Genomic DNA, 20,429 nt, shown 5'->3' with positions numbered 1-20,429 from the left:
TAGGAGACGCTAATATTCTCTAGAATGACTACCGGCAGTCACCCAGATAATAAGTATTAGGGCGTGCTATGAAGTCATTAACTTTGTCACCCTCTACAACATGTACAATCTGCTTTTCAGTCCAGCAACATGTTGTGTGTGGCTTCCACAGCAACACGCACACGACTGCAAGGCATACTGGGTGTCGCAGAGTACACTAATGGTTGTGATATAAACAATTTTAACACTCTTAGTAATATGCGCCACGCTGTGAAGCCACACAGAACAAGATTGCCAAACACATTTCGGGAGAACATCCTCCCAGTAACACAACATAAACGCAACACAACAAATACCCAGAATCCTTTGTATCCATGATAATTCCTGACTATTTTATACACCCCGCTAGCTATCTCTCTCTCTCTCTATATATATATATTTATATATATATACTGTCTGATAAAGCCGGTAGAGCCTGCTTTTACCGATGGAAAGTTCTTAATGGCAGACGGAGAGGTGTGCCAAGTAGGTGGGTTTTCCACTTACTGGCCGCGATGCCTTGCAACAGAAACAAGAAACATGCTGTATTATGGAAAAGGGAAGAGAAATGATGGCAGAAAGCGAGACATGGGAGAAGATGGAGGAGCAGTGGGCTGGAGGAAGGGTGAAAGGATAACACAAGAGCAAGGTGAAGGAGGAATGGCCGAGGGGAAGATGGATAGAGAGAGGTTATTGTTCTGTGGACACCATTCATTTACACCTGGAATAAAAAGCTAGAAACGGCTGGTGGGCTCCAAAGTGGAATTGGCATTTTCAATTTGTTCCCGGACATGTCTGGCTGCTTGCTCCTTTCACACACTCCTCTTTCCAGACACCTTTTCCTCTCATTTTGTGTTTCTGTACAACACTTCTTCCTGCCCTGCCTCAATCTCACAGAAGGCCCACTAGAAACAAGACTTCATGACCGCACACATCAATAGTTTGAATACGCATTTGGCCGAAGGGTTTCCAAAACGGTGGAGAAGGGGTTAGTGTATGTGCCTCACAATACAAAGCTCCTGAGTTCGATCCTGGGCTCGGGATCTTTCCGTGCGGAGTTTGCATGTTCTCCCCGTGACTGTGGCTTCCTCCCACCTCCAAAAAAATACACCTAAGGATAGGTCCCACCCACCTCCAAAGACATGCACCTAAGGATAGGCCCCACCCACCTCCAAAGACATGCACCTAAGGATAGGCCCCTCCCACCTCCAAAAAAATACACCTAAGGATAGGTCCCACCCACCTCCAAAGACATGCACCTAAGGCTAGGCCCCACCCACCTCCAAAAAAATACACCTAAGGATAGGTCCCACCCACCTCCAAAGACATGCACCTAAGGATAGGCCCCTCCCACCTGCAAAAAATACACCTAAAGAGAGGCACCACCCACCTCCAAAGACATGCACCTGGGGATAGGCCCCTCCCACCTCCAAAAAAATACACCTAAAGATAGGCCCCACCCACCTCCAAAGACATGCACCTGGGAATAGGCCCCTCCCACCTCCAAAGACATGCACCTAAGGATAAGCCACTCCCACCTCCAAAGACATGCACCTAAGGATAGGCCACTCCCACCTCCAAAGACATCCACCTAAGGATAGGCCCCTCCCACCTCCAAAGACATGCACCTAAGGATAGGCTACTCCCGCCTCCAAAGACATCCACCTCGGGATAGGCCCCTCCCACCTCCAAATACACGCACCTGGGGATAGACCCCTCCCACCTATTTACGGATAAACACTGACATTTATCGTCTACATAATATTATTTACGGATAAACATTGGCATTTGTTACTGATATATTGTTATTTACATACAAACATTGACATTTATTATTTATATATTGTTTTTTACAGATAAACACTGACATTTATTACTACTAGCACTGTGGTCCGTGTGCTCCATCTAGTGGTACACCAAATTACTTGATGAAAGTACAATGTTTTATTTTCCTATATTCAAACTGTGTGTGATGTTACAGTAGCCAACAATATTAAATATATTTATTAAACAAAACCTCTGCCTTGCTTTTAGTAAATACCTAGGCCTACTACGCTACCGTGTTTTAATGTTGGTCATTATGGTGATTTTGTCTGCGGTGGTACTCGGTAAAAGAAAGTTTGGGCGCCAATACGGAGGAGTGAGGGGGCAGGTAGATGGATGGATGGATGGTAGGCGGAGATAGGTAAGAAGTAACACTGTGAGGGTCAAAGCGTGATAATTAGTCATGGCCAAGGTGTGTGTGTGCTGGCTAAAAACATCACACCTGCCCAGGGCAAGCAAGCCAATACCCGAGATAGAAGAGATTAGTATGGCTCTCTCGGCTCAAGGTGAGAAGGGGAAACAAACGACCACTCACAGGGTGTGAAAGTGCCACATACACACCCTTTTTCCATATGAGTTGGAAAATTGTGTTAGATGTAAATATAAACAGAATACAATGATTTGCTAATCATTTTCAACCCATATTCAGTTGAATATGCTACAAAGACAACATATTTGATGTTCAAACTCGTAAACTTTATTAATAATAATTAACTTAGAATTTCATGGCTGCAACACGTGCCAAAGTAGTTGGGAAAGGGCATGTTCACCACTGTGTTACATCACCTTTTCTTTCAACAACACTCAATAAACGTTTGGGAACTGAGGAAACTAATTATTGAAGCTTTGAAAGTGGAATTCTTTCCCATTCTTGTTTTATGTAGAGCTTCAGTTGTTCAACAGTCCGGGGTCTCCGCTGTCGTATTTTACGCTTCATAATGCGCCACACATTTTCCATGGGAAACAGGTCTGGACTGCAGGCGGGCCAGGAAAGTACACACACTCTTTTTTTTATGAAGCCACGCTGTTGTAACACATGGCTTGGCATTGTCTTGCTGAAATAAGCAGGGGCATCCATGAAAAAGACAGCGCTTATATGGCAGCATATGTTGTTCCAAAACCTGTATGTACCTCTCAGCATTAATGGTGCCTTCACAGATGTGTAAGTTACCCATGCCTTGGGCACTAATGCACCCCCATACCATCACAGATGCTGGCTTTTCAACTTTGCGTCGATAACAGTCTGGATGGTTCGCTTCCCCTTTGGTCCGGATGACACAATGTCGAATAGTTCCAGGAACGATTTGAAATGTGGACTCGTCAGACCACAGAACACTTTTCCACTTTGCATCAGTCCATCTTAGAAGATCTCGGGCCCAGAGAAGCCGGCGGCGTTTCTGGATGTTGTTGATAAATGGCTTTCGCTTTGCATAGTAGAGCTTTAACTTGCACTTACAGATGTAGCGACCAACTGTAGTTACTGACAGTGGTTTTATGAAGTGTTCCTGAGCCCATGTGGTGATATCCTTTAGAGATTAATGTCGGTTTTTGATACAGTGCCGTCTGAGGGATTGAAGGTCATGGTCATTCAATGTTGGTTTCCGGCCATGCCGCTTACGTGGAGTAATTTTTCCAGATTCTCTGAACCTTTTGATGATATTATGGAGCGTAGATGTTGAAATCCCTAAATTTCTTGCAATTGCACTTTGAGAAACGTTGTTCTTAAACTGTTTGACTATTTGCTCACGAAGTTGTGGACAAAGGGGTGTACCTCGCCCCATCCTTTCTTGTGAAAGACTGAGCATTTTTTGGGGAAGCTGTTTTTATACCCAATCATGGCACCCACCTGTTCCCAATTAGCCTGCACACCTGTGGGATGTTCCACATAAGTGTTTGATGAGCATTCCTCAACTTTATCAGTATGTATTGCCACCTTTCCCAACTACTTTGTCACGTGTTGCAGCCGTGAAATTGTGAGTTAATTATTATTTGCCAAAAAAAATTAAGTTTATGAGTTTGAACAAGAAATATGTTGTCTTTGTAGCATATTCAATTGAATATGGGTTGAAAAGGATTTGTAAATCATTGTATTTTGTTTATATTTACATCAAACACAATTTCCCAACTCGTATGGAAACAGGGTTTGTACAGGGTGTGTAGGTGCCACATAGAGGGTGTGCAATCAACTCCGGCTCATAATGGAGGCCTGTACGCCACGTGCTAATCGCTAATGCTAACAGGATTGCAGCCGGGGCCGGACGCAGTTACCCTCCTTATCTCCTCCGCACACACGAGAGGACCACGCACACATTTCTTGGATGGAGAGTAAAAAAATAAAATAAAATAAAAAAAAGAGCAGAGAAGTACAAAAGTGCTGGCTTAAGGGGGAAAACTAACGCTGCCACAGGCGATGCATTAAGATGAGCAGGATTTCCATACAATTATTTGCAGAAGCATCCATCTTTTTAAATTTGGCACCGTTTTTTTTTCTTCTTGGCTGAAATTAATAACAGTTTGGCATTTTTATTAAGTGTGTGCACTAAACAAGTGGCTGCACTTCTATATTTCAACACTGTTGTGACTCAAGCTGGGCGATGTACATATAAATAAACATTGATTGAGTTGGGAAATTGCGTTCGATGTAAATATAAACAGAATACAATGATTTGCAAACTTTTTCAACCCATATTCAGTTGAATATGCTACAAAGACAACATATTTGATGTTCAAAATGATAAACCTTTTTTTTTTTTTGCAAATAATCATTAACTTTAGAATTTGATGCCAGCAACACGTGACAAAGAAGTTGGGAAAGGTGGCAATAAATACTGATAAAGTTGAGGAATGCTCATCAAACACTTATTTGGAACATCCCACAGGTGTGCAGGCTAATTGGCAACAGGTGGGTGCCATGATTGGGTATAAAAACAGCTTCCATGAAATGCTAAGTAATTCACAAACAAGGACGGGGCGAGGGTCACCACTTTGTAAGCAAATTGTCGAACAGTTTTAGAACAACATTTCTCAACGAGTTATTGCAAGGAATTTAGGGATTTTACCATCTATAGTCCGTAAAATCATCAAAAGGTTCAGAAAATCAGGAGACATCACTGCACGTAAGCGATGATATTACGGACCTTTGATCCCTCAGGTGGTACTGCATCATAAACAGACATCAGTATGTCAAGGATATCACCACATGGGCTCAGGAACACTTCATAAAACCACTGTCAGTAACTACAGTTGGTTGCTTTATCCGTAAGTGCAAATTAAAACTCTAATATGCAAAGCCAAACCCATTTATAACAACATCCAGAAACGCCGCCCGGTTCGCTGGGCCTGAGCTCATCTAAGATGGACTGATGCAAAGTGGAAAAGTGTTCTGTGGTCTGACGAGTCCACATTTCAAATTATATTTGGCAACTGTGGCCCGTGGTGTCCTCTGGAACAAAGAGGAAAATAACCATCCGGAGTATTATAGGCGGAAAGTTCAAAAGCCAGCATCTGTGATGGTATGGGGGTGCATTAGTGCCCAAGGCATGGGTAACTTACACATCTGTGAAGGCACCATTAATGCTGAAAGGTACATACAGGTTTTGCAACAACATATGCTGCCGTCTAAGCGCCGTCTTTTTCATGGACGCCCCTGCTTATTTCAGCAAGACAATGCTAAGCCGCATTCAGCACATGTTACAACAGCGTGGCTTCGTAAAAAAAAAGACTGCGGGTACTTTCCTGGCCCGCCTGCAGTCCAGACATGTCTCCCATGGAAAAAGTGTGGCACATTATGAAGCGTAAAATATGACAGTTTAAAAGCCAGCATGTGTGATGGTATGGGGGTGCATTAGTGCCCAAGGCATGGGTAACTTACACATCTGTGAAGGCACCATTAATGCTGAAAGGTCCATACAGGTTTTGGAGAAACATATGTCGTCATCCAAGCAACGTTATCATGGACGCCCCTGCTTATTTCAGCAAAACAATGCCAACACACGTGTTACAACAGCGTGGCTTCATAAAAAAAGAGTGCGGGTACTTTCCTGGCCCGCCTGCAGTCCAGACCTGTCTCCCATGGAAAATGTGTGGCAAATTATGAAGCGTAAAATACGACTGAAGCTCGACATAAAACAAGAATGGGAAATAATTCCACTTTCAAAGCTTCAACAATTAGTTTCCTCAGTTCCCAAACGTTTATTGAGTGTTGTTAGAAGAAAAGGTGATGTAACACAGTGGTGAACATGCCCTTTCCCAACTACTTTATGAGTTTGAACATCAAATATGTTGTCTTTGTAGCATATTCAACTGAATATGGGTTGAAAAGGATTTGCAAATCATTGTATTCTGTTTATATTTACATCTAACACAATTTCCCAACTCATATGGAAACAGGGTTTATTTAAGGGTGTGGACTTGCTTGTTTGATTGGCCATCAAACCTTGAAATCAAACCCAAGACATGGCTAAGGTGTGACGAGATTAAAAAGGTTGCATCAACAGAAGGCTCAAAATGTTGAAGAAACAGATGACACCAGCGGAAGATGGGTGGGGATGCTGACATATGCTTGGAGACAAACAGCCATTAATTCTTATTTATCAAGGGAGCTGCTTCTCAGCCGTCATAAAAGGGGAGAGGCAGTCAGACGGATGAGGATGGATAATGACCGGGAGTCACACAAATCAACAACAAGAGTCAGCACATACAGTCACCATTTAAAAGTCTACATCCACTTGTAAAGGACATCATGTCATCTGGTCCTTACGGGCGACCTGGTGCCCGCGGGCACCTGCACGGACGCCTACCGACCAGAACCAAAGCTCTCTTTGGACCCGTCTCTTTTACAGAGTGTGTACTTAAAAGTTTATGACTACTTTAAAAGCCCTGACGTAACAATGGTCGACACACACACACACACACACACACACACACACACACACACACACACACACACACACACACACACACACACACACACACACACACACACACACACACACACACACACACACACACACACACACACACACACACACACACACACACAGCGTAGGTGTTTGTGACAGCATTAAACTAGTGTTAACTGTTCTCCCTGCAGACATGTTTGGCCTATGTTAGACCTCTATTTACTCCATCCATCCAGCCCGCCACCCGCCTCTTATTTCCCATCAGACACAAGCAGATTATTTCTCCGCCGTGTCCTTACTCTCCGCTCTAAAAGTCCATAAAAAAAACATTTATTTTCCAAACAGGACGACAGATCTGGACTGGTTTTTGCCGCCCTGTTAATTACTCACCAAGTCATGCACCCTTAAACTGTCGCTTGTTCCAGGTCCGAGTGCGGAATAAAGACTTGTTGTTTTTTTTTTTTGTTAACATTCGCTATTACTGCAGTTCTTCTGCATGTTTGGCAAAGCACAAACAGCCAGAAATAAGTTGGCTAAATGTACTGTCAGAATACAGACTATGTTTCCATGCACTAGATTAGTCCAATTTCTAAAATAGTTAGTCGCGATCACATATACAAAAGTCTCCAAAAACGTTAACCACCATGTTGCTACCAACCCCGTTTCCATATAAGTTGGGAAATTGTGTTAGATGTAAATATAAACAGAATACAATGATTTGCAAATCATTTTCAACCCATATTCAGTTGAATATGCTACAAAGACAACATATTTGATGTTCAAACTCATAAACATTTTTTTTTTTTTTGCAAATAATCATTAACTTTAGAATTTGATGCCAGCAACATGTGACAAAGAAGTTGGGAAAGGTGGCAATAAATACTGATAAAGTTGAGGAATGCTCATCAAACACTTATTTGGAACATCCCACAGGTGTGCAGGCTAATTGGCAACAGGTGGGTGCCATGATTGGGTATAAAAGCAGCTTCCATGAAATGCTAAGTCATTCACAAACAAGGATGGGGTGAGGGTCACCACTTTATAAGCAAATTGTCAAACAGTTTTAGAACAACATTTCTCAACGAGCTATTGCACGGAATTTAGGGATTTTACCTTCTACGGTCCGTAAAATCATCAAAAGGTTCAGAGAATCTGGAGAAATCACTGCACGTAAGCGATGATATTAGGGACCTTTGATCCCTCAGGTGGTACTGCATCAAAAACCGACATCAGTGTGTAAAGGATATCACCACATGGGCTCAGGAACACTTCATAAAACCACTGTCAGTAACTACAGTTGGTCGCTACATCTGTAAGTGCAGGTTAAAACTCAACTATGCAAAGCCAAACCCATTTATCAACAACATCCAGAAACACCGCCGGCTTGGCTGGGCCTGACCTCATCTAAGATGGACTGATGCAAAGTGGAAAAGTGTTCTGTGGTCTGACGAGTCCACATTTCAAATTATATTTGGCAACTGTGGCCGTGGTGTCCTTTGGAACAAAGAGGAAAATAACCATCCGGATAGTTATAGGCGCAAAGTTTAAAAGCCAGCATCTGTGATGGTATGGGGGTGCATTAGTGCCCAAGGCATGGGTAACTTACACATCTGTGAAGGCACCATTAATGCTGAAAGGTACATACAGGTTTTGGAGCAACATATGTTGCCATCTAAACAACGTAATCATGTACGCCCCTGCTAATTTCAGCAAAACAATGCCAAGCCACGTGTTACAACAGCGTGGCTTCGTAGTAAAAGAGTGCGGCTACTTTCCTGGCCCGCCTGCAGTCCAGACCTGTCTCCCATGGAAAATGTGTGGCGCATTATGAAGCGTAAAATACGACAGCGGAGACCCCGGACTGTTGAACGACTGAAACTCTACATAAAACAAGAATGGGAAAGAATTCCACTTTAAAAGCTTCAACAATTAGTTTCCTCAGTTCCCAAACGTTTATTGAGTTTTGTTAAAAGAAAAGGTGATGTAACACAGTGGTGAACATGCCCTTTCCCAACTACTTTGGCACGTGTTGCAGCCATGAAATTCTAAGTTAATTATTATTTGCAAAAAAAATAAAGTTTATGAATTTCAACATCAAATATGTTGTCTTTGTAGCGCATTCAATTGAATAATCATTGTATTCTGTTTATATTTACATCTAACACAATTTCCCAACTCATATGGAAACGGGGTTTGTACATTAATAAAACAGAAAAAAGGAAAATGTGAAAAGTGGTACTGTTTTTATAGTATATATATATATATATATATATATATATATATATATATATATATATATATATATATATATATATATAAAATCCTCGCGCACTAATTGACTGAAACAGGATGCACTTGCCGAAAGTTTTATGGATGGGAAAATGCATTTTTTGACAATATGAGCTGCCTGAGCGGCTAAGAGACACAGAGAGTAACAAGAATAAAATGGATTACAAAAGGACAGATTAAAATAAATAAATAAATAAATAAAATAACTAATTTTTTCAAACTTGGGAATTCCCGCGGGCCGTATCCGTTTGGGGACCCCTACTTAAAACCCCCCAAAATCCTGTTATTATGACGACTACAACAGGGCATTTAGTCTTAATTTGACATGTTGCAAATGAAAAAAAAAGCAATATACATTCACACAGCCGCCCTGACTGAAGTCTTGGACTTGATGAGAATGTGGCTCGTCACGCTCTTTCTTCCCCGGCAGCGGCATTGCTATCTGCTTCTTCCCTTCTGGTGTGGAGAGAGCTCCTCGGTGGACCGGCAGGAGTGGCTGTCTCCACTGCCCGACTGTAATTCATCATCATTTTATCTCTTTTAATTGGATGCCATCAGGACCCCTGATACTTCCCATCTCTCCTTTAGCTAACAGCTGCTCTCCACACACACACACACACACTATCCCAAACTTGATTTTCTTCTCCTTCCTTCCCGCATCCGTGTTTTTTCCCCCTCTTACTGGCGAAGGAGTCAGAAAAAGAGGGTGACAGAGTGGCCGGCCCCATGGCTTATCAGACGGGAGGTAATGGTGTAAGGCCCGCACTGATGTTATCTGTGCGGCCCTCGAGGGAGGAACCTGAGTGAAGAATAAAGAGGACAAGTGGAAAGGAGAAAGAGAGGTATAGACAGGAGTCAGAGTCCTGAACTCGTCCGACTCCCTTGGCTTGCCTTTGACCCGCCGGCGACGTCCAGCTGTGGTCCGTCAGCTTTGTCTTCGCCACGTTGTGCTCACCTGAGCCAAGGGCCTCACAACAGGCGTAGTGCTCCTTTAACCCGCCTGCCACTCTGAGCACATTATGCTCAGAATCTTATGGGCCGTGGCCCCCGAGCCTTGACCTCCCGATTGACCGACACAGCAGCGAGATTCCTGGGCTTGCTCGGAAAAAGTGGAAGAAGGGGGTTTCGAGGCTATGTCTACACTAAGTCGTTTAACCCCTTAAAGAAATTATTATTTAGCTTAAGCCCCGTTTCAGCCACACTAAACCAGCGTTAATGGTCTCTGTGAAGAGGTGTGGTCGGCAGTCCAACAGCGAGGCAGGCCACGCCGGAGCCCGGCTCAAGATGGCGGCGAGGAGGTGTGGCCCGCAGTCCGACAGCGAGGCAGGGGACACCGTAGCCTGGTGCAAGATGGCGGCGAGGAGGCAAGGCCGGAGATCCGACAGCAAGGCAGGGCACGCCATAGCCCGGCCCAAGATGGCGGCGAGGTGGTGTGGCCTGCTGTCCGACAGCGAAGCAGGACACACCGTAGCCCGCTGCAAGAAGGCGGCGAGGAGGCGTGGCCGGCAGTCCGACAGCGAGGCAGGGCACACAGTATCCCACTGCAAGATGGCGGCGAGGAGGCGTGGCCGGCAGTCCAACAGCGTGGCAAGGCACGCCGGAGCCCGGGCCAAAATGGCGACGAGGAGGTGTGGCCTGCTGTCTGACAGCGAAACAGGACACACCATAGCCCGCTGCAAGATGGCGGCGAGGAGGCGTGGCCGGCAGTCCGACAGCGAGGCAGGGCACACCAGAGTCCGCTGCAAGATGCCGGCGAAGAGGCGGGGCCGGAAGTTAGAAAGCAAGGCAGGGCACACCGGAGAAAAGGCCTAGGATGGCAGAGAGGAGGCGTGGCCGGAAGTCCGACAGCGAGGCAGGGCACGCCGTAGCCCGGCCCAAGATGGCGGCGAGGAGGTGTGGCCTGCTGTCCGACAGCGAGGCAGGGCACACCGCAGCCCGCTGCAAGATGGCGGCGAGGAGGCGTGGCCGGCAGTCCGACAGCGAGGCAGGGCACACCATAGTCCGCTGCAAGATGGCGGCAAAGAGGCGTGGCCGGCAGTTAGACAGTGAGGCAGGGCATACCATAGTCCTCTGCAAGATGGCGGCGAGGAGGCGTGGCTGGCAGTTAGACAGCGAGGCAAGGCACACCGGAGAAAAGGCCTAGGATGGCGGCGAGGAGGCGTGGCCGGCTGTCCGACAGCGAGGCAGGGCACACCGTAGCCTGCTGCAAAATGGCGGCGAGGAGGCGTGGTCGGCAGTCCAACAGCGAGGCAGGTACCACCGTAGCCTGCTGCAAGATGGCGGCGAGGAGGCGTGGCCCGCAGTCCGACAGCGAGGCAGGTCACACCATAGTCCGCTGCAAGATGGCGGCGAGGAGGCGTGGCCGGCAGTTAGATAGCGAGGCAGGGCACACCATAGCCTGCTGCAAGATGGTGGCGAGGGGGCGTGGCCGGAAATCCGACAGCGAGGCAGGGCACGCCGTAGCCCAGCCCAAAATGGCGACGAGGAGGTGTGGCCGGCAGTCTGACACGCCCGGCCCAAGATGGCGGTGAGGAGGCGTGGACTGCGAGCAAGCAGCGAGGCGGAGCGCGCCGGAATCAACCCAGCAAAAATGATCAGATGCGTGGGTCGCCCAGCTGGGCACAATTTAAATCTCCTCTCGCGCTGTATAAAAGGGTAGCGGCCGTAAACGCCGGGGGGGGGGGGAGACGGAGAGAGAAGGAGCCAGAAGGAAGCTGATGCTGAGCACGAGAGGAAAAGAGCACAAGGAAGACGACGCAAGAAAACCGGCAAGAGACGTAAATATTGCAAAATAAAAGAAGTCTACACCTGCTCGACAGAATGTCATTCCTCGGTGGTTCTGAGAACCCGCACGACGACGGCTCGAGATCGTCACAGTACCCCCCGGACTATTTTTTACACGGGTAAGTCAGTCGGGCAATTCTTGAATATCCGGCTCGTAGCTTCATTGATTGTTTACAAACGGAGTTCGGAGAGGAAGTAAAGTCAGAAAGACGGCGCCACAGCCAGCTTCATAACAACGTGCTTCTCCTTCTTCTACATGTGCAGACGCTTGTGGAAACCACGCATGAATACCTTAAGAGAAAGCCATTGCAGCTATCTGGGATACAACACTTCTCAGACGGCAATAGAACTTTCCAATTTCCAGGTCCGTTGTGATTCTATATACCAAAAAAACTTTGTCCATTTGTAGAAAGGGGAGACAATGAGAATGCGGGCTCCCGTGGATGTGATAATAAAAAGGTAGTGTGTGCTATATAATCATATAATATGTGTGCCACATATCAAATAGCATGTGTGCCACATATCATAATAATAATATATTTTATTTGTAAAAAAAAAAAAAAAGCACTGTACATTGAGCAAACAACCTCAAAGTGCTACAGTGTATTAAAAAAGTAATACAACATGATAAAAAAAACAAAAAGATAATAAAAATAAATAAAAATAAAAAGTAGGACAACCTAATAGCTAGAACTAGTATGCATACATCTAAAAAAACTTTTTTTTTTTAAAAGAAGGGTTTTTAAGCATTGTTTAAAAGCATCCACAGTCTGTGGTGCCCTCAGGTGGTCAGGGAGAGCGTTCCACAGACTGGGAGTGGCGGAGCAGAAATGTCATATAGCATGTGTGCCATGTATCATATATCATGTGTGCCACATACCATATAGCATGTGTGCCACATACCATATAGCATGTGTGCCACATACCATATAGCATGTGTGCCACATATCATATAGCATGTGTGCCACATAACACATTGCATGTGTGCCACATAACATATAGCATGTGGTATTGGGTTATAATCAGCATGGAAGCAGAGCAAAGAACAGGAAGATGGACTTAAAACATGATCTGACTCTGGTCATCCTGTCGTATTCTTTTGAAAGAGAAGATATTGAGTTTTGGCCTCCGGGGAGACTTTTGAGACAATTTCATTTCTTACATCCTCTCATCTTCCTCCTCCCCCCCATCTTCTTTTCAATATCACTCTTCTCCGCTCATTCACGCTCCAATTTCTCTCTTCTATTTTTCTCTTCATTTGTGCATTGTCCGCTGTTACTTCTTCATAAGCCAGTTCCTTCCTTCATTCCTAATGTTTTGTTCCACCTCGAGGGACTACTGTACTCTCCAAAAACCCTGTCTTTTCCGCCGAGCTACTATTCGTGTCACGACTGTCTGTGTTTTTTTTTTTTCAAACACAAGGCTAAACTGTGGATTAGCATCCTTGTGTTTATTGATTGGTGAGCCTTCCCCGCCCAGTGGTAGTTGCAGTGTTACGCAGCACAAACTGAGGCATCCTGGGATCCATAGCCTGGGGCACAGAACCCAGAACAGGGTGGAGCCCCGACACAAAAGGCAAATGAATAACTTGTATAACCTTGGTCTTTCTAGGGTATATGAGAGTGGATCCAGCAATACGAGTCGCTTTCTTTTCAAAATAGGACAGCATCAAACAACCAAGGACTTAATCAGCACCAAAAAGGTAAGCACACACAGTTGTGGTCAAAAGTTTACATACACTTGAGTCTTGAGTTTCCAATCATTTCTACAATTATTTCATGAAGTTTGGTTCTTTTATGAATTTAGTATGGGTCTACCAAATGTGCTGGGTCAGAAGATAAGACCTTCTGGAGGAAGATTCTGTGATGAGATGGAACAAAAATTGAGCTGTTTGGCCACAATACCCAGGTATATGTTTGGAGGAGGGCAGCACGGTGGCGGAGAGGTTAGTGCGTCTGCCTCACAATAGGAAGGTCCTGAGTAGTCCGGGTTCAATCCCGGGCTTGACTGCGTGGGTCCCCTCTGGGTACTCCGGCCCCCTCCCACTTCCAAAGACATGCACCTGGGGATAGGCCCCTCCCACCTCCAAAGACATGCACCTGAGGATAGGCCCCTCCCACCTCCAAAGACATGCACCTGGGGATAGGCCCCTCCCACCTCCAAAGACATGCACCTGGGGATAGGCCCCTCCCACCTCCAAAGACATGCACCTGGGGATAGGCCCCTCCCACCCCCAAAGACATGCACCTGGGGATAGGTAGATTGGCAACACTAAATGGTCCCTAGTGTGTGAATGTTGTCTGTCTGTCCGTGTTGGCCCTGCGAGGAGGTGGCGACTTGTCCAGGGTGTACCCCGCCTTCCGCCCGATTGTACCTGAGATAGGCTCCAGCGCCCCGCGTGACCCCGAACGAGACAAGCGTTGGAAAATGGATCGATAGGGCTTTTCTCTAGTGACTCAAATCGCATTTACATATTGAACCCCAGTATCTAAGTTACATTTATACCAGTGTGTGTCGGGCAGCACGGTGGTACATGGGTTAGTGGGTCTGCCTCACAATACAAAGGTCCTGGGTTCAATCCTGCGTGGGTTCCCTCCGGGTACTCCGGTTTCCTCCCACCCCCAAAGACATGCACCTGGGGATAGGTTGATTGGCAACTCTAAATTGGCCCTAATGTGTGAATGTTGTCTGTCTATCCATGTTGGCCCTGCGATGAGGTGGCGACTTGTCCAGGGTGTACCCCACCCTTCCGCCCGATTGTACCTGAGATAGGCTCCAGCGACCCTAAAAAGGGAATAAGTGGTAGAAAATGGATGTATGGGTGGCACTGTACACAACGACAATGACTAGGACGGCGGTAGCGGGGATCAAACCCGGTACCCTCAAGTTGCTGGCACGGCCGCCCTTCCCACCGAGCTACACCACCCAAGTTGTAAAAGTGATGAACAGTTTTTAAGTAAATACATTGTTTGTGAACGGACATGATAAATGTGCCCACCCATCCATCCATTTTCTAGAGCCGATCTGAGCTGCATTAGGGCGGAAGGCAGAGTACACCCTGGACATGTCGCTACCTCATCGCAGGGCCAACACACTAGGGCCCATTTAGTGTTGCCAATCAACCTATCCCCAGCTGCATGTCTTTGGAGGTGGGAGGGGCCTACCCCCAGGTGCATGTCTTTGGAGGTGGGAGGGGCCTATCCCCAGGTGCATGTCTTTGGAGGTGGGAGGGGCCTATCCCCAGGTGCATGTCTTTGGAGGTGGGAGGGGCCTATCCCCAGGTGCATGTCTTTGGAGGTGGGAGGGGCCTATCCCCAGGTGCATGTCTTTGGAGGTGGGGGTGGCTATCCTCAGGTGCATGTCTTTGGAGGTGGGAGGGGTTTATCCCCAGGTGCATGTCTTTGGAGGTGGGAGGGGCCTGTCCTCAGTTGCATATGTCTTTGGAGGTGGGAGGGGCCTATCCCCAGGTGCATGTCTTTGGAGGTGGGAGGGGTGTATCCCCAGGTGCAATTTCTTTGAAGGTGGGAGGGGCCTATCCCCAGGTGCATGTCTTTGGTGGTGGGAGAAACCCACACAGTCACGGGGAGAACATGCAAACTCCACACATAACGATCCCGAGCCCGGGATTGAACCCAGGACTGCTCAAGACCTTCGTATTGTGAGGCACATGCACTAACCCCTGCACCACCGTGCTGCCCTACAATATCCATGTTGGTGTGGACAGGGCCTCTGAGTCAAATATGGTATTATGAATTCAATCACATCAGCAACCGGAGACAATACTCACATTGGGAATGTTGAGTTACAACAAACAGGGAATCAATACCGACTCTCAATTAATAGACCAGCAACGTCCGGATCAATACAATCCTAACAATCTGACCACTATACGGGATTTATTGAGCTCCAGCTTTCCAAAGCAAGCACAGTTCTTCAAAAAGTATCAATGTCATTTACCGCAAATAATTGTGTTTAGGCATCAGGCGCAGAGTGGTCGCTAATAAAAAAGCATTGCCTGTACCGGAAGTAGCAGACGATGTGCTACTTCCGGGTTGTGGAGCTCCTAACATCCTCACATTGTTTACAATCATGGCCACAAGCAGCGAAAGCTATTCGGACCGAGAAAGCGACGATTTCCCCATTAATTTGAGCAAGGATGAAAGATTCGTGGATGAGGAAAGTGAGAGTGAAGCACTAGAAACAAAACAAAACAAAAAAACTAGACAACAGAGCGATTCAGATGTTATTAGACAAATTTACTAGGATAATTCTGGAAAATCCCTTATCCCTTAAGACAGGGGTAGGGAACCTATGGTTGGCGAGCCAGATGTGGCTCTTTTGATGACTGCATCTGGCTCTCGGATAAATCTGAGCTGACATTGCTTAACATGATAAGTAATGAATAATTCCACTTGTAATAAGTGTTAAAAATAATGTTCAAAACATAAAACATTCTCATGCATTTTTAGTCCATCCATCCGTTTACTACCGCACCTGTTCAAGAAGTTGCGTTAAGAAGTTATTTATTTATTATTGGTTAGTCCAAGCACGGACATGAGAGCCCGTTTCAGGGCTACACTATGGTTTTATTTTTCAATAAGTCTCTCGGTTGCTTTCCAGCAATTGTATTTTTCTCTTTCGTTCTCGCTCGCGCTCTGGCTCCAGCCCCAACCCCATCTCTCCTCTTGGCTGTTGCTTATAACAGAGCGACAGGTGATTAGATAACAAGGCTCAGGTGGGCCATCTACGCACCTGTCGCTGATTTTGAGGCCGGTCCTGGCACACCCTAGTTCGCTGCAGGCCCGCGGGCCACGCCCCCTCCACAGTTAGCTTCAGAATAACAATGTTATTACAAAGAATAAGAGACCTGTTATACTGTAGAAATGTTGTTCTTACTTAAAAATGCACGCGTTTAGTTGTGTTCAGTGTTAAAACAAATATTATATGGCTCTTACGGAAATACATTTTAAAATATTTGGCTTTTTGGCTCTCTCAGCCAAAAAGGTTCCCGACCCCTGCCTTAAGACATGCACCTGCTGATAAGCCCCTCCCACCTCCAAAGACATGCACCTGGGGATAGGTTGATTGGCAACACTAAATTGGCCCTAGTGTGTGAATGTGAGTGTGAATGTTGTCTATCTGTGTTGGCCCTGCGATGAGGTGGCGACTTGGTCAGGGTGTACCCCGCCTTCCGCCCGATTGTAGCTGAGATAGGCGCCAGCCCCCCCCCCGCGACCCCAAAAGGGAATAAGCGGTGGGAAATGGATGGATGGATGCTTATTGTGTTACTAGTGTTTTAGTGAGATTATATGGTCGTACCTGTACGACCTGAAAACCGGAGGGGTGTGGCCACGGGTGTGGTGACCGCCAGTGTCTCCGAGGGAAGCCACGTTTGTCGACGAGATTTTTTTTTCCCCTTTCCTCCACGGTGGAAGCATCCGACGGTCGGGGGCGGCGGCAAGAGAGTCCGCAGCTGCGTCTTTGACAGGTGCAGGAGGAGCGACGCAAGCTCTCCGCTCATGTCTATGGTAAGAGCCGACTTATTACCACCGTTTTCTCACCGAAACCTGCCGGTTGACATGTGGTAGGGAACCATGTTCGCTTGACCGCTCTGTTGTGACTTATATTTATATAGCACTTTTTCTCTAGTGACTCAAAGCGCTTTACATAGTGAAACCCAATATCTAATTATTACATTTAAAGCAGTGTGGGCGGCAATGGGAGCAGGTGGGTAAAGTGTCTTGCCCAAGGACACAACGGCAGTGACTAAGATGGCGGAGGCAGGAATCAAACCTGCAACCAATTAATATTAAGTATTATTAATAATAATAATAATTAATAATAATTAACTATAATTTGTCAATTATAGTTTTTTTTTTTAAATGATTTTTGTTTGTTCGTTTTAGGTCAGGGGTAGGGAAGCTATGGCTCTAGAGCCAGATGTGGCTCTTTTGATGACAAATCTGAGCTGACATTGCTTAACAGGATAAGTAATGAATAATTCCACTTATAATCACAGTGTTAAAAACAACGTTCAAAATATAAAACATTGTCATGCATGTTTATGTTCAAGAAGTTGCATTAATGGTAAGAAGTAATTTATTTATTATTGGTTAGTGTGGGGCTTGCCCTCCTGGGGGTTCTTCAGACCACCCAGAGCCTGTTTTAGGGTTACAATATTGTTTTGTTTTATTTTATTTTTCTCTCAGTTGTTTTACAGCAATTGTCTTTTTCTCTTTCGTCCTCACTCGCGCTCTGGCTCCAGCCCCGACCCTGTCTCTCCTCCTGGCTGCTGCTTATAACAGAGCGACAGGTGATTAGATAAAAAGGCCCAGGTGGGCCTTCTACGCGCCTGTCGCTGATTTTGAGGCCGGTCTTGGCAACATCCCGCTTTGCTGCAGGCCCGCAGGCCACACCCCCTCCACAGTTAGCTTCAGAATAACAATGTTATTACAAAGAATAAGAGACTTATTATACTCTGGAAATGTTGGTCTTACTTAAAAATGCACGTGTTTAGTTGTGTTCAGCGTTAAAAAAATATTATATTATTATTATTAAAATATCCTGTCGATCTCAGGATCCACTCTTCCCTCACTCGTGAACAATAATCCGAGGTACAGTACTTTAACTCCTCCACTAAGGAAACTATTATAAAAGGTGTGGATGGACATATCCAAACCTAATCTCGTATTATGATTCAGATCTAAGGATATGTTTTGTTTACAACTATAAAGAAGCTCAGAATTGATCATTTTGTGCCTGGAAAGTTGGACACCTTTATCAGTTTGTGAGACACAAGACGTTTATCATCGGCAGATTCTTCAAACTGAAGCGTCTTGATTGAGGAACAACAACACTTTCCATTTCAGCGGAGTCATCCATCAAATCGAAAAAGATGTTATCGGTAAACACCAAGACAATTCTTTCCAAGGATTAGTCCGGACTCACCGCTGTCTTCTGGCACTGGATGGATGAGCTGTTGAAGCGCAGGGCGGGGACGCTGAGGGTCTCTCCCTGGACGTGGAACACACACTCGTAGTTCCTCTGGCCCGATTGGGGCTGGGGCAGGTTCTTGGCAGCTAAGGTGATGGGCTTGGTCACGCCCACCGGGATGAAGATCTGCGTTGACGGCAGAATCTGCGGGCAGTCCTGAAAGGAAGAGGAGACGGACATGAATCGACACGTCAGTTTCAGTTGTTTCATGACAGCACGTCCGAACGGGAGTAGGAAGAAACAGAGCGTATCCTAAACCTTGTCACACCAGAGCAATTTTATCCAAGTTCCAAAGTGGATCTAACATAATAGTGTGAAAGTCCAGTCCATAGTGGATCTAACATAATAGTGTGACAGTCTAGTCCATAGTGGATCTAACATAATATTGTGAGAGTCCAGTCCATAGTGGATCCAACATAATAGTGTGAGAGTCCAGTCCATAGTGGATCTAACATAATAGTGTGAGAGTCCAGTCCATAGTGGAGCTAACATAATATTGTGAGAGTCCAGTCCATAGTGGATCTAACATAATAGTAAGAGTCCAGTCCATAGTGGATCTAACATAATATTGAGAGTCCAGTCCATAGTGGATCTAACATAATATTGTGAGAGTCCAGTCCTTAGTGGATCTAACATAATAGTGTGAGAGTCCAGTCCATAGTGGATCTAACATAATAGTGTGAGAGTCCAGTCCATAGTGGAGCTAACATAATATTGTGAGAGTCCAGTCCATAGTGGATCTAACATAATAGTAACAGTCCAGTCCATAGTGGATCTAACATAATACTGTGAGAGTCCAGTCCATAGTGGATCTAACATAATAGTGTGAAAGTCCAGTCCATAGTGGATCTAACATAATAGTAAGAGTCCAGTCCATAGTGGATCTAACATAATAGTGTGAGAGTCCAGTCCATAGTGGATCTAACATAATAGTGTGAGAGTCCAGTCCATGGTGGATCTAACATAATAGTGTGAGAGTCCAGTCCATAGTGGATCTAACATAATAGTGTGAGAGTCCAGTCCATAGTGGATCTAACATAATAGTGTGAGAGTCCAGTCCATAGTGGATCTAACATAATAGTGTGAGAGTCCAGTCCATGGTGGATCTAACATAATAGTGTGAGAGTCCAGTCCATAGTGGATCTAACATAATAGTGTGAGAGTCCAGTCCATGGTGGATCTAACATAATAGTGTGAGAGTCCAGTCCATAGTGGAGCTAACATAATAGTGTGAGAGTCCAGTCCATAGTGGATCTAACATAATATTGTGAGAGTCCAGTCCTTAGTGGATCTAACATAATATTGTGAGAGTCCAGTCCATAGTGGATCTAACATAATAGTGAGAGTCCAGTCCTTAGTGGATCTAACATAATAGTGTGAGAGTCCAGTCCATATAGTGAAAGTCTTATCCATAGTGGATCTAACATAATAGTGATAGTCCAGTCCAGAGTGGATCTAACATAATAGTGAATACATATTTAATGACTACACACCATACACCCCCTCTACACATTTCTAGTACATATAAGATGTCCAGGTCCACTGGATCAGGGGCTAATAGAAGTGTGGAAATTGATGTTCTGTGTACCACACAGACACACACACACAGACAGACAGACA

At 45.6% G+C, this 20,429-nt stretch overlaps 1 protein-coding gene across 4 annotated transcripts in view; it reads right to left on the bottom strand.

Annotated features, from left to right (window-relative positions):
* LOC133535433 (plexin-A1-like) overlaps positions 1-20,429 on the bottom strand; it is a 508,851-nt gene that overhangs the window by 127,549 nt on the left and 360,873 nt on the right. For all 4 annotated transcript variants that reach the window (XM_061875266.1, XM_061875268.1, XM_061875267.1 and 1 more), the window contains exon 10: positions 18,765-18,965. In XM_061875266.1, coding sequence (XP_061731250.1) covers positions 18,765-18,965 — 201 coding nt within the window. The remainder of the gene's footprint in view (positions 1-18,764; positions 18,966-20,429) is intronic.

This window comes from Nerophis ophidion, linkage group LG16 (assembly GCF_033978795.1).
Source record: "Nerophis ophidion isolate RoL-2023_Sa linkage group LG16, RoL_Noph_v1.0, whole genome shotgun sequence".
Taxonomy (NCBI): domain Eukaryota; kingdom Metazoa; phylum Chordata; class Actinopteri; order Syngnathiformes; family Syngnathidae; genus Nerophis; species Nerophis ophidion.
This window is presented reverse-complemented; position numbering and strand designations above follow the sequence as displayed.